Source organism: Triturus cristatus, chromosome 10 (assembly GCF_964204655.1).
Source record: "Triturus cristatus chromosome 10, aTriCri1.1, whole genome shotgun sequence".
Taxonomy (NCBI): domain Eukaryota; kingdom Metazoa; phylum Chordata; class Amphibia; order Caudata; family Salamandridae; genus Triturus; species Triturus cristatus.
Window position 1 is genome coordinate 1,081,692,583 of NC_140593.1, and position 13,668 is coordinate 1,081,706,250.

At 46.5% G+C, this 13,668-nt stretch overlaps 1 protein-coding gene across 1 annotated transcript; it reads left to right on the plus strand.

The window, feature by feature from the left end:
• The first annotated feature begins 5,205 nt into the window (after window positions 1-5,205).
• Window positions 5,206-12,119, plus strand: LOC146796596 (parvalbumin beta-like). The gene is made up of 5 exons (XM_085629239.1): window positions 5,206-5,259; window positions 6,029-6,096; window positions 8,461-8,593; window positions 9,574-9,683; window positions 11,846-12,119. Exons 2-5 carry the CDS (start codon window positions 6,036-6,038, stop codon window positions 11,869-11,871), a joined length of 330 nt encoding a protein of 109 aa, XP_085485365.1. The 5' UTR covers window positions 5,206-5,259; window positions 6,029-6,035; the 3' UTR covers window positions 11,872-12,119.
• Window positions 12,120-13,668: the final 1,549 nt, after the last annotated feature.

Here is a 13,668-nt window from a genome sequence, read left to right on the forward strand (position 1 = left end):
TTTGATTGGCGCTTGGCTGGCGGTGTGTTTGTACTGGGGCTTGGCTGGCGGTGTGTGTTTGTACTGGCGCATGGCTGGCAGTGTGTTTGGACTGGCGCTTGGCTGGCGGTGTGCATGGACTGGCGCTTGGCTGGTGGTGTGCGTGGACTGGCGCTTGGCTGGCAGTGTGTGAGTAGTGACTAGCTGCTGGTCACTACACACACTGCTAGCCAAACGCCACTCAACGCAATCCGTGAGCTGGTGTGGTTGCTGTGTCAGGAATGTAGGTGTGTGAAAGTGATGGGCCCTTGAATGGCACTGTCTGCTGGTGTGAGTGTTTTAATGTGCTGGGCCCGCGGCTGGTGTTGTGAATGGTTTTGTATGTGTCACACGTATGAAAGGTGTTTGAATGGCCTGTAAAGAGGTTTGTGCCTTGTCGTGGCTTTACAGCTCACGAGCTGTGAGTCAATGGTTCAGTTTCTCGTCCTTTCAATTAACAGTACATTTAATTTTTGTGAAATCTCTGGTTAATACAACTGTATATACTGAACCATCACTCGCCCTCGTGCCAAATCCAACCAGAATGTGTGTGTGCTTGAGGAATAGATGGCTGTGCAGTAATCTTTGTCTGTTTTGTCTCTCTGCCAAGCTGTACATTTCATCTAAGAATAACCTAACAACTGTAGTTTTTGTCGTAAACTAAACACCCATGGTGATGTCTCTCTTGTGGATCCGAACAAGTTATCTTACCCACAATGTCCTCCAAACCTCAAAATGTAACTGTGACATTTTCCTTGCATTATTGTGCTCACATTTTCCACTGCAGAAAGTAACAACAAATTTCCAAGCCACCAGCATTTCTCCAAGTATCCCAATAGAAATGGTACCTCACTTGTGTGGGTGGGCCAAGTACCCGCGGCAGGGAAGAGCCCAAAACCTATTGATGCGACATCAAAATTACCTATCACAAACCAACCTGGTTTTGCAAGGGGGGTCCCATGAGTTTTTGGCCCGGGGCTCGGCGGCCATCTAGGGAAACCTACCAAACCCACACATTTCTGGAAACTAGACACCCGGGGGGGTTCAGCGAGGTATGGCTTGCGTGGGTCCCCCAACATTCTCCTACCCATAATCCCCTGCTAACCTCAAATTTCGCTGAAAAATCACTTTTTTCTCAAATTTCTGTGTGGGAAAGTTCTGGAATCTGCGTTGGATCCACAAATTTCCTCCTACCCAGTGTTCCCCCAGGTCTCCCGATAAAAATGGTACCTCACTTGCGTGGGTTGGTCAAGGACCTGCGACAGCCAAGGGCCCAAAACCTGTTGAGGCGACATCAAAATTACATATCACAAACCAACCTGGTTTTGCATGGGGGGTCCCATGAGTTTTTGGCCCGGGGCTCGGCAGCCATCTAGGGAAACCTAACTAACCCACACATTTCTGGAAAGTAGACACCCGGGGGAGTCCAGCGAGGTATGGCTTGTGTGGGTCCCCCATCATTCTCCTGCCCAGAATCCCCTGCAAACCTCAAATTTCACTGAAAAAATCACTTTTTTCTCAAATTTCTGTATGGGAAAGTTCTGGAATCTGCATGGATCCACAAATTTCCTCCCACACAGCATTCCCCCAGGTCTCCCAATTACAATGGTACCTCACATGTATGGGTAGGCATAGTGGCTGCAACAGGAAATGGCCAAAATCATACTGTGGAGACCTCAAAATTACCTATAGCAAAACTACCTGGTTTTGGGGGGGGGCACCTGAGATTTTGGCCCCGGGCTCGGCGGCCATCTTGGGAAAGTACCAAACCCAAACATTTCTGAAAACTAGACACCCAGGGGAGTCCAATGAGGTATGGCTTGCATGGATCCCCCAAAGTTTTCCTACCCAGAATGCCATGCAAACCTCATATTTAGCTGAAAAAATCCCTTTTTCCACATATTTTTGTGTGGAATCACCGTTCCGGCACAAATGTCCTACCCCACAGCGTTTCCCTTAGTGTCCCGAGTAAAATGATACCTCACTTGTGTGGTTGTCCAAAGCAGAATTGGCTAAAAACTTTTTTTTTTTAAATGTAGCGCTTAGAATTCTCTGTGCTATACTCTAAATCCCTATGTTTTGGGCTCTTCCTAGCCACAGGCCTTTGGCCCACCCACACAAGTGAGGTATCATTTTACTTGGGAGAACAAGGGGAACGCTGGGTGGTAGGACATTTGTGCCGGCACGGTAATCCCACGCAAAAATGTATGGAAAAGGTGATTTTTTCAGCTAAATTTGAGGTTTCAGGGTATTCTGGGTAGGAAAACGTTGGGGGATCCACGCAAGCCATACCTCATCGGACTCCCCCAGGTGTCTAGTTTTCAGAAATGTTTGGGTTTGGTTCTTTCCCTAGATGGCCACCGAGCCCGGGGCCCAAATCTCAGGTGCCCCCCCAAAACCAAGTTGTTTTGCTATAGGAAATTTTGAAGTCTCCACAGTACGATTTGGGCCATTTCCTGTTGCAGCCACTATGCCTACCCACACAAATGAGGTACCATTTTAATCGGGAGACCGGGGGAAACGCTGGGTGGGAGGAAATTTGTGGATCCACGCAGATTCCAGAACTTTCCCACTCGGAAATTTGAGAAAAAAGTGCATTTTTCAGTGAAATTGGAGGTTTGCAGGGGATTCTGGGTAGGAAAATGTTGGGGGACCCACGCAAGCCATACCACGCAGGACTGCTCCGGGTGTCTAGTTTCCAGAAATGTGTGTGTTTGGTAGGTTTCCCTAGATGGCTGCCAATCCCCGGGCCAAAAACTCATGGGACACCCCATGCAAAACCAGGTTGGTTTGTGATAGGTAATTTTGATGTCGCCTCAATAGGTTTTGGGCCCTTACCTGTCGCGGGTCCTTGACCCACCCACGCAAGTGAGGTACCATTTACATTGGGAGGCCTGGGGGAATGCTGGGTGGGAGGAAATTTGTGGATCCACGCAAATTCCAGAACTTTCCACCACAGAAATGTGATGAAAATGTGTTTTTTTTATACAATTTTAGGTTTGCATGGGATTCTGGGTAACAGAACCTGGTGAGAGCCACTCAAGTCACTCCATCCTGGATTCCCCTGGGTGTCTACTTTTCAAAAATGTATAGGTTTGCTAGGTTTCCCTAGGTGCCGGCAGAGCTAGGGTTCACATAGTACAGCTAGACACTTTGCCAAAAAAGGTTCTTTTTTCACTGCGAAATTGAGGTGTGTCCACGTTGCGTTTTGCGCCGTTTCCTGTTGCGGGCACTAAGCCGACCCACACAAGTGAGGTACCTTTTTTCTTGGAAGACTTTGGGGAATGTGGGGTGGGAGTAAATTTGTGGATCCACGCAGATTCCAGAACTTTCCACCAAAGAAATGTGAGGAAAATGATGTTTTTTTGACAATTATTTAGGTTTGCAAGGGATTCTGGGTAAAAGAACTTAGCAAAAATAGACTATGTCCCAGAAAAATGCCAAAACTGTGTAAAAAATGTTGGTTTTCTGACAAAAGACTGTCATTCCCTAAAAGCTGGGAAATGGTGATTTCAGCCCCACAAACCCTTTTTTGATACCATTTGCAGGGAAAAACCCAGATGCTTTCATTTGCAGCACGTTTTCCCATTTTTCCCCAAAAAAACATAATGTAGCTGTATTTTGGCTAATCTGGGACCCCTCAGGGGAATCCACAAACCCTGGGTACCTTTAGAATCCCCATGATGTTGGAAGAAAAGGACGCAAATTTGGCGTGGGTACCTTATGTGGTCAAAAAGTTACAGGGGCCTAAGCTGGCACTACCCCAAATAGCCAAAAAAAGGCTTAACACAGGGGGGGGAAAGGCCTAGCAGCGAAGGGGTTAAATGGTAGATATAATTCTAGCTTCTTTAATTTGTGTTTCTCTTATTGTTTTTAAGGGGGGGGTGATGGTCTCATATTCAACCCTTCTCTTATGATGTCCATACAAATGTTATGAACAAGCCAGGCAGTAATACTGTTCCTGCCATCTTATCTACTCTTGGTGTCGTCTCTTTCCACACCACACGCTGCCTTTGAAACGGCTGATGAATGGATGTGGCGGCCCGGCAATATTGGCGCCCTTTCCGAATTCTCCAGCACAGAAATATTATTCGGTGTTTCCTGAGGGAGGACTCCCTGGTTTCGGATGAGCCTTCCTCTAGCGCCACCTGCTGGTCAACTACGACTGTAACAGTATTCTGAAACAAACTGGCGTTTGTCCGCACAAGTTACTTAATATTTCGACAGAAATTTCAGACATATTGTCTATGTCTTTCATTTCGTAGCTGTGCTTTAGCATGACAATCGTCTTATGTACATTATCTGGGGGGTGGGGCAAAATGTGTTTTATACGCGTTTATCACTGCACGGCTAACGGAGCCGGACCTCACATTTATTTATTCAAACTTACTGTAAAATATTCTTTACATATAAAGCCAATAATGTCTGCATTTTGCCAGCTTTTTGCGTGCTCTTTATTTTGGCACGAAATGGAAATGAGATGCCAGCGGTTCTAACGGTTTGTGTAAAACCACATATTGGGATCAAATAAAGAAGCCATAATTACCCTGACCCAGTCTCAGATATGACAAACAACAGCTGAGCTACAACCCGCATGTTACACTTAAATAACATTTAGTGAAATAAGTTTTCAGAGCCCTGTGATATCAAAGCTTGATTCCTCACGGATTGTAATGGTTTCCTGTTTGCTGTAAAAACAAACACTGTAAAGCGGTGAACGCACTACATTGTTTTAAACTACTAGCGTTTGGCCAAGTGGCTCGTTGGAAATACGGCGCAAGTGCCGCTGTTTAATTCTGCGGGTTGGCTATGTTCCGCTTTCCGAATAGCGCCAGCTTCTTGTTTCTAGGGACTAGAATATTCATTTCACGAGCTCGCGCCGTTTACTAGAGCGCTCGCATTTTGTCGCCGGGGTGTTCCTGTGAGAATCCGAGGCACGCGCGAATATCCATGTGTTCCCTATAATTAGGCGCAGGCCCAGGGTCTACTTTGTATGGCGCGGACCGTCTCCATATTGTCGACAGCACAGTGTGCACTTCTCGGGGATATAAATATCATTTTGACAAGCCAGCAAACCCGGGGCAGCTATGGTTTCCCTTGGGGTCTCCGGTGGCAAGGGGGCTTCTGTATATGGCGCTGCGTCTTGGTCGCAGAGTATAAAAGGCCGACCCTCCGACGAGGAAGGCCACAGCCTCAGATATCATCTTCTCTTCAGTTCAGCAGCGCATCCCATCACCCGAGGTGAGTTGCCCGTTGGTTCAGCTCCGCTGCAGCCAAGGGGTCCTGAAATCTTTGGAGCTAAGAAGCAGAGGAGCCATCTTACCAGAAACCATTCGGTGGCCCCAGCAAGCAGCCGCGGAAGGGGGATAGATTCCGGAAATAATGAGATACCAAAATAATTGGGCTCCTGGGGGCCGGAAATGGTAAATTGCAAAAATAATGGGTGCCGGAAACAGTCAGCCCTGGAAATAATGGGCCCCGGAAACGATGAGCTGCAGAGCTGGGTATGGGTCGAAGGCCAGTTTGAAATTATTTTTCAGTGGAAACCAAAAAACAGCCATGGAATGGGAAATTGTTTACTGCTAGCGCCATGTTGCATCAAGTCCAGAGTTCTGCATGGGTATTAGGTGGGGAGCTGCGGGGGAAGGGCAGTATAGCGTGGCTCTCGGTTCTGAGCCCACAAGGGAGTTGGTGGAGCCGCGGGGGTGTTTGGGTCCCCCCAGAACCAAATGCTTAAAAGACAGCATTGGGCCCATTATCTTTATTCCTCTATAGCAGCAAGGCTGGTTAACATCGGACGACCCCACAGGAAAGCTCCTACCTTCCTGTTGCCCCGGCCTGGGTTTTTGTGCATTGCATTCCTCTTGGGCGTCATGCCAGATTTGACCGTGCTGTCTCCCCCTACTGGCCCAAGGATGCCAACAGGGCGATACTACATGTCACTGAAATGTGTGCCTTCCTCGGCGAGGACAACGTGTTAACCGCAATCTTTCTTTCCTTCCCTCCTCAGCTCTAAAATGGCTTTCTCCGGCATCCTGAACGAGGCTGATATCACCGCTGCTCTGGCCAGCTGCCAAGGTAGGCCCGAGCTCCCGAGCGCCCCCTGCTGGCACCTCACCTGTGATCCTACAGAGTCATGCTCACCACCTTCCAACTTCCTCATCTTCCCATCACAATATGTTTCCTCCTCACTCACTTCCGCCACAGGCCATCTCCACAATTCTCTCACACTGAGTTTCCTTCACCTCCAGCCTTTGCACTCTCGCATCCGATACGTTGTTTAATCGCCCCGTTTCAGTCTGTCTTTCTCTCCCCCTGCCGAGGCTTTAAGTGGGCCCCTCCGCTCACAGACCCGGTAGTAAATAAAAAATGGACTTTGAAACGGCCCCTTTCAGGCCCTGTATTTATGTCCTTATTTTACAGGCAAAAACACGGAGCGATTTCTGAACAACCAGTGTCTGAAGGCAGTGCGAGTTACTCTCAGTGCCTGTCAGTGGGTCAAGAAGGTGTCCTGATAGAATATATGCTCATCCAATCCTTGGCCTCTCTGTAGAGCACACACAGGAATGGCCATGCATGCCAGTTGCAGTTGTGTGGGTAAAGTGAAGTTTAGTTTGCATGTTTAAGCCACGCCCTTAATTAAAAAAGTACGCCCCTTTTAGGGACCCTTCACTTTTTTCAGCCCAGTTAAAGTCCTGCAGCCTCAGCATTTTTATGACTTCTAACCCATCTCTCCCCCCACAGCCCCAACCCCAGTATCTTGAGGCCTTCATTCTGTCCACCCACTTCCTCTTTTAGACCCCCTCCCCGCCATGTCATTCCCATAATGCCGTTCTGTATATATTCTTACACAGTGCTTTAATTAAATGGAAATATATAAGTGCAGATACTCACTATCCCAGAGTTCCTGTTTGCTACTGAGAAGTGCTGGTACTTTCCCATTAAAAGCATTGGAGCAGTACGGTGAAGTGCAGTTACTGAGTACTGACTGGACAGCACCTGCCCCTTTAAAGCACTGTATAACCTTCCGCCCCCACCTCTCACAGAAAGTCCATAACCACCTCCCTTCCTGGATTTTTTCCCATGCTCCCCCTCGGAATCTGTCTTCCTGCAGCTCAATCGACACCTCCTGTTTTTGCAGTGTTATATAGCGTGAACTCATCCCAAGGGTATTAGGGCGCTTTACCAGGCGCGGTCCCTGCAGGTAAACCCCGCCTCTCCGCTCATACCTGCACGGGCCGCGCCTGGCTCCCCCTACACATCCTGTCTTCACGTCTCTCCCCAAGACTCCCCTATCCCGCCTAGCTCGCCCTCCCGGGCACTCTTCAATACTCCCCACGTGTCTTTCCAGGGTTTCTAGCTTCTCTGTAAGCCGTTCCCTTCAAGTCTCACTTTCCAGTTCTACCGCCCTCTCTGGCGCCCTCCCTTGGAGTCACCGACACACTCCCGGGATCCTCTCAGCCATGCTGCTCCATCTCCACCTTTTCTATTTTATTCACTCATCTCTCTCGCTCTCTCTCCACTCTCTCTCTTTTTCTCCCCATCTCTCTCGATATCGGTCCTTTTTTTCTCTCTCTATCTCGCTTTCTCTCTTTCTATTGCTCTCCCTCACATTCTTTCCTTCCATCTCTCTCTATATCTCTCTCTTTTTCTCTCTCTCTGTTGTTCTCTCTCTTTCTCTCCCTCTCTTTCTCTCGCTTTTTCTCTCTCGCTCTCTTTCGGTCTCTCCCTCCCTCTCGCTCTCTCTCTCTCTCTCCTTCTCGGTCTGAATCGCCCGCACTTTTGTCTCCACCACTCTCCAGACCCCTCTTTCTAACCCTGGGCCTAGCATTTCTAAGACTGAGAGGAATGGAAATCATAGAGGAGCAGAGAAAGGGACATACAAAAAGAGAACGAGATGAGAAGAAACACGCACTGAAGGACGTGCAGAGACGAATACTCTTTGGGCCACCCCTAGTCTGCACCTGTCACCGTCATCCATCTTTTTTTCTCTCTCCCTCTCATTCCCCTTTGTTTCCCGGTGGCGGCCAGCGTCTCCCCCCAGCCACCGCCTTTCCTTCTGTGTCTCTCTGTTTTCCAAGTGTATTTTTGCTTCAGGTGTTTCCAGCCTCTCTGCTGCCTTCATTTCATCTAGGCCACTCCTTCTCACTTACTTCCTCTCCATTTTCTCCCCCACTATGCCAATAACCTTTAAATGGAAATATACAAGTGCAGGTAACTCACTGTTTAGAGCACCTGTTCTGACAAATGGCTACTCTCCCATTAAATATACAGCAGCAGTGCTAAGTGCAGGTACTCTCAAGAAGTGCAGGCACTCAGTACCGGACAGCACCTGTCCATTTAAAGCACTGCCCTGCTGCCCAGCGCATCCTCTTGTTACAAGAGCCTGAAGTGGGCTGCTGATGTTTCTAACACCTGCTGTCTGTTGCTTCCGCCCCCTAGCTGCTGATTCCTTCGACTACAAGTCCTTCTTCGCCAAGACCGGCCTGAAGAGCAAGTCCCACGACCAGGTGAAGCAGGTCTTCGAGATCATTGACCAGGACAGGAGCGGATTCGTTGAGGAGGATGAGCTGAAGTGAGTGTGGGCCAATCGCAGAGTAAGAGGCCGTAGAGGCCATAGAGAGGCGGGACATTCAACAGAGAGACCGAGGAAAGCATAAAAACAGATGCATGCAACTGGGTGAGATGGGATTTGGAGGGATTAACACGAAAGAAGGCCAGGAAATAAAGAAAAAAGAAACGATGTAATGAAAAGACACTAGGAGGAAACTATGAACAGGACAAAATCTAATAAGGGGGAACCAAACAGGGGGTGACATTTTAGAGAAAAAAAAATAGGAGTATGAGAAAACAAACCAGAAAAGCTGTAAAAAAGCAGAGATGAATCCAGGTAAACTACAGGCACCATTAGCTACAATAATAAAATATCACGAATTAGGCCAAGGGCAAGGGGGGTAGAGAAGTCCATAGTCATCTGCTAAATGCTTGGCAGCCGGTGGTAATTCTTTTCCAAATGAATATTGTTTTATTCTAGTCCACTCTACTCCCCACAACACTCATCTGGACTGTCAGCTCACTCTGCACAATTACTATACTGTCCTTCTAAGTGTCAGAAAGAAAGGGATGAGCTATGTCAATTTAGCCCATCATCAGCTATAGCAAGGCTTTACCCAGAGCCTCTTAGATATTGGGGGGCCTAGTTCAACTACTTCAGCTATGAATATTCCATGGAATTTTGCTTTGTGGATTTCAAATTTTCAGCAAGTTTCCAAAATGTGTAGAATAGAAATGGAGCGTAGCTCCAGGGAGGGTTGTTTGGGGGGTTACACCCTCCTAATAAATGTATCTTCAGCTGGATAGTTGGTGAAAGTCTCGAGCTCAGCATCTTCTCCTTGAGAAGATGGACATGTCTACGAGGAGCTCTCCGGACTCCATGTAGGCTAATCCAAGTCCATCCCAGGGGACACCTAGTGAGGTGTGAGAGCCTTGAAATACCCCAGGCCTGAGATCCGGTTCTCAATTTGACATCTTCCTTTTCATTGCTTTTCCCACCAGGCTCTTCCTGCAGAACTTCTCCGCTGGTGCAAGAGCTCTGACCGATGCGGAGACCAAGACCTTTCTGGCAGCTGGTGACTCTGATGGTGATGGCAAGATCGGAGTTGATGGTAAGCACCAAAAGCTAATGACTTATAGAGGTTTACTGGGAAAACTGGTCATATTGCATCTGGGAACTGATCAGAAATTGATAATGGATCATTGTGGCATTAGATCAGCTTTATTCCAATGCAAAGTCTTAAGTAAAACCTTTTACCAAGCGTGTGCTATGAGAGCCTATCCAGGATGGCTAGAAGGACATCCATTATGGAATGTGAGGTAACTGATCATCAGAAAGGGATATCTTCCCAAAGGTGCCCAAAGGATATTAGAAATTTAACGCTCAATTGGTTTGTAAACGGAGATGGTAAACAGCTTTACCGCTGGATAGTTAAGATGTTGAACTGTTCACTTTCACTTAGCCACCTGCCTCCTCACTCTCTTCCCATTACATTCATGGGTGTGTCCTCCTGGCCATTGTTTCTGCTAAAAGTCAGTCCAGAAGCAATGAAGGGAAAGTAAGCATCTGGGCTGCATACTTCCTTCATCCCCTTCCTTGTACCTCCCTGGTAGTGCCTTTTTTTGTGTTAAAGATCTACTGTGCGTCAATGCAGGGATGAGGACATAGTGGAGACTAGGGGTGGGCGGTATAAAAGACTTGAGTGTAATGCATGGTACTGCGGTCTTCCTTCTTCCGCTTCCCACTTCACTGCTGTATCGTTGTGGTTTCTCATCCTGTTAAGGGCTCTCCAAAGAGGCAATGCTGGGGAGAGACAAGACAGTGAAATGGTATTGACATCAGAAATGCAGCGCATTGCCCCTGTTTCCTATTTCTCTTTCTGCTGTGCAATTGCATTCAGCTGAAGGACCGGACAGAGCATAATGGAGGTCAATAGCTGGACGTGATTTCGAGCAGAAGGGGGCTGGGCATGACCTGGCTTGTTCCCCCCTCTCTTTAGTCCCTGTTTAGTAACCCCCTCATCCCTCCCCTCCTTTTGTATTAAGGGTCACCCAATAGGTGGTGCCACTGGGCATCTTAGAGATTGGAAGTTGGACTTGTGCAGAAGATAAACCCCCTCAACCCCAAGTCAAAGCCTTTACTCTGCCTGCTCTGCCTCCCATCCCCTCAATCTTAGAACATAGCCTCACCCTGCAGGCCACCTGCCCCTTTTTCCAGCTATGCAGCTCCTTGCCTACTGTGTGCCAGATATATGGCAACCTAAGATCAAGAAACACATGCCCAGTAGCTAGGATGCACCATTTCCCTTTAAAATTGTATCTACACTCAGGGCTGGTGATTTAGCGGTTATACTATGCTGGCACCTAGAGTACCACAACCTGGGCCACAACATAGCCCCATTACCATGGACGAGTGTGTCAAAATGTAATTTCACCTAGAGCAATACAGTCCTCGCACCAGCCCTGCATGAACAGTGAAAATAGAATTAGAATTCACAAAACTGAAAGAGGCCAAAATTGACATCTAATAAAGGCTGAACGAATGCGTGGAAAGATACTGTTTTTTCATGTGCTTGAAGTATTTACATTGTGAAGCCCTGTGCCACAGAGGAGTGAGTTGAAGTCCTGATTAGCCAAATTCTATATAATGGGACTCCAAGTCAATAAATACCACTTGTGAAACAAATGTGAATCAGCAACTTTCAGTCGATTTGTTAATTTAATGAATTTAATGTGTGAATATAGATAACATATAGAGCTCGGCGAAACATTTCAGCAAAACTATAAATCTATCTGTTAAAAAAAGTGTTTGTGGAACAAGGAGCCACATATTTACACATTTTTTCGGCTGGGTAGAATCTGCCATTTTTTGTGAATTCCATGATGTTTGTGGAATATTCAACATCTACGCCCCATACAATGTTACTTAACATCACAAAAGATCAAGAAAGACCACAAATCAGAAACGTTCTGTGGGTTTTTTCGCAGAAGGAAAAACAAACACTGAAAAAGGGTATTTGGTGATACCATTTGCAACATTCCAATAATAACATTTTCCCAGGATAAATCATTAATGGCTAGCTGAAATAGCATTAATATGCCTTGGACATTTGAAAAGGGTGGATTTTACAAGGTTGGGATGAGATAGCTTTTTGAAGATAAATGTCACAATTTTCAGTATGTTCATTGCTAGCATGTATATAAAGTATTCAACTGACTTCTGCGAGATGGAATTGTAGACTTTAACACACCCATCCCTCTGTTCTTTTCACAGAGTTCCAGGCTCTTGTCAAGTGCTAAGCGCTCCATGGACATGACCAGGCCGCTTGTGCTGATCCCAACCTTTTCCTACTGAAAACCAACTATTTATTTATACATTTTATACAGTGAACTGGCATTGACACCTTTGAACTCTCGTGGGAATAGTGCTTCTCTACTCAGGGATGACCTGTGGACTGTTACTGTTTAATGTCACAATGGAATAGAGGACTGTGTATCCGGGGACCGATCCAGAACCCATCCAGGCAATAAACACGTCTGTTTTCAAACCCCTCTTTTTGTGTGTGATACTTCTGAAACCGGTCTCAGATCCTAAAGAAAAAGAGAATTGTGTGTCTGCTTTAGTCATGGCCCCTGGAATGATGTTGCAGGGGAGGACTAATGATGTGTCAGATCTGACTAAATTATGCTGCAAGAAAAGGCAAATTATGCGGCATAATGTAGCATAATTTGTAGCAGTATGGCAAATGATGAAAATCCATAACTATGCAGGAAACAACACAGCCACACAGTTGCATCATTAATCAGGCCCTAGCTTTAGTGCACCAGCTCTCGGTTTGAGTGCAGCCACTAAGTAACACAACTCAACAACTCGTCCATGTATTTATGAAACAAAAAATGAATGCAAAGCGAAAGTGCTCTGGTCTAATGAGATTTTTTTTGTTTGTTTGTTTTAAATAGAGGAGCACTCCTACTGTTTTTTTTATTCCTCACAAAGGATAGAAATAGGTATAAAAATGTTGGCGCAAAAGGATTTTGGAGCTAACAAAGACTAGTTTGGGGTCACATTCCAACCTTGCCCAGGCATCATTTTCGTACCACTCAAACTATGCTCAGCATTCACATTCATTTGAGCACACCCCACAAAGACCTCGACTCAAGCCTTGAGCATTTCTTAGCGGGAAAGGATCAAGGGTTCCAACATTTAAGTCCATCACACTAGCAGCCTTCCACAGACACAACCAACTCCTCTAACGTTTTACAAAACTTTCCTCTTGAACCCTCCTCTGCCTCCAGTCAACCCAAAATCGATGCCCACCCACCTAGAAAAGAACATGTGTGCACGCTAGATGTATCAGCACTTATAGTTAATAGCTCTTACTTAAATGTCTAAACCCTTAAATGAATCTGCATTCATATCCTTCTAAAACCAATCCCCTGATGAAGCAGTTTATGAGAAAATACTGACCCAACATGGTTGTTCTTGAACCTTCAAGATATGAGAAAAGGTTGTGCAATCTGTACACTAACAATTCCTAGAAAGTAATACTTCCAAGTCCTATCAGGAGGTTTCCAACTGGAACAGAGCACAAAATAGTTCATACCTCACCTAAGACGGCGAGAACCCGATGACCATGCTCATCCTTCTAGACCTGCTGCTTTCGACAAAGTGTCATACACACAGACTGAAAAGCAGCAGAGGGAGGCTGGCAGTGGAGAACCACTTTTTAGCCACCTCAAAACATTCTGGATTAACAATGGGTCAAAGCTGACCAGGTCTTTTCTTCTCCAACAATGCCGCCATCCCATAAAGGAATCCCACAGAGATTGCAACTCTTCAAAATGTACATGCTGCCCCTCATAAGTCTAGTTAGAGGCATCATCCTCTTCTCCCACTCCTATATTAATGCCATCCAGGTCTTCATACATGACTGCAGCCCCTAGAAGCACAGCACAGTGTCTCTACAGCCACCGTAGAGAAGTCAATCCCAATAAGCCGGCTCCAAAACAGATGTCCTCCAACAGGGTTCCTATACATGGAGCATTTTGACACCTGCTGCTCCCACCCTTGTATTCTTCAACCACAGAGAAACATGC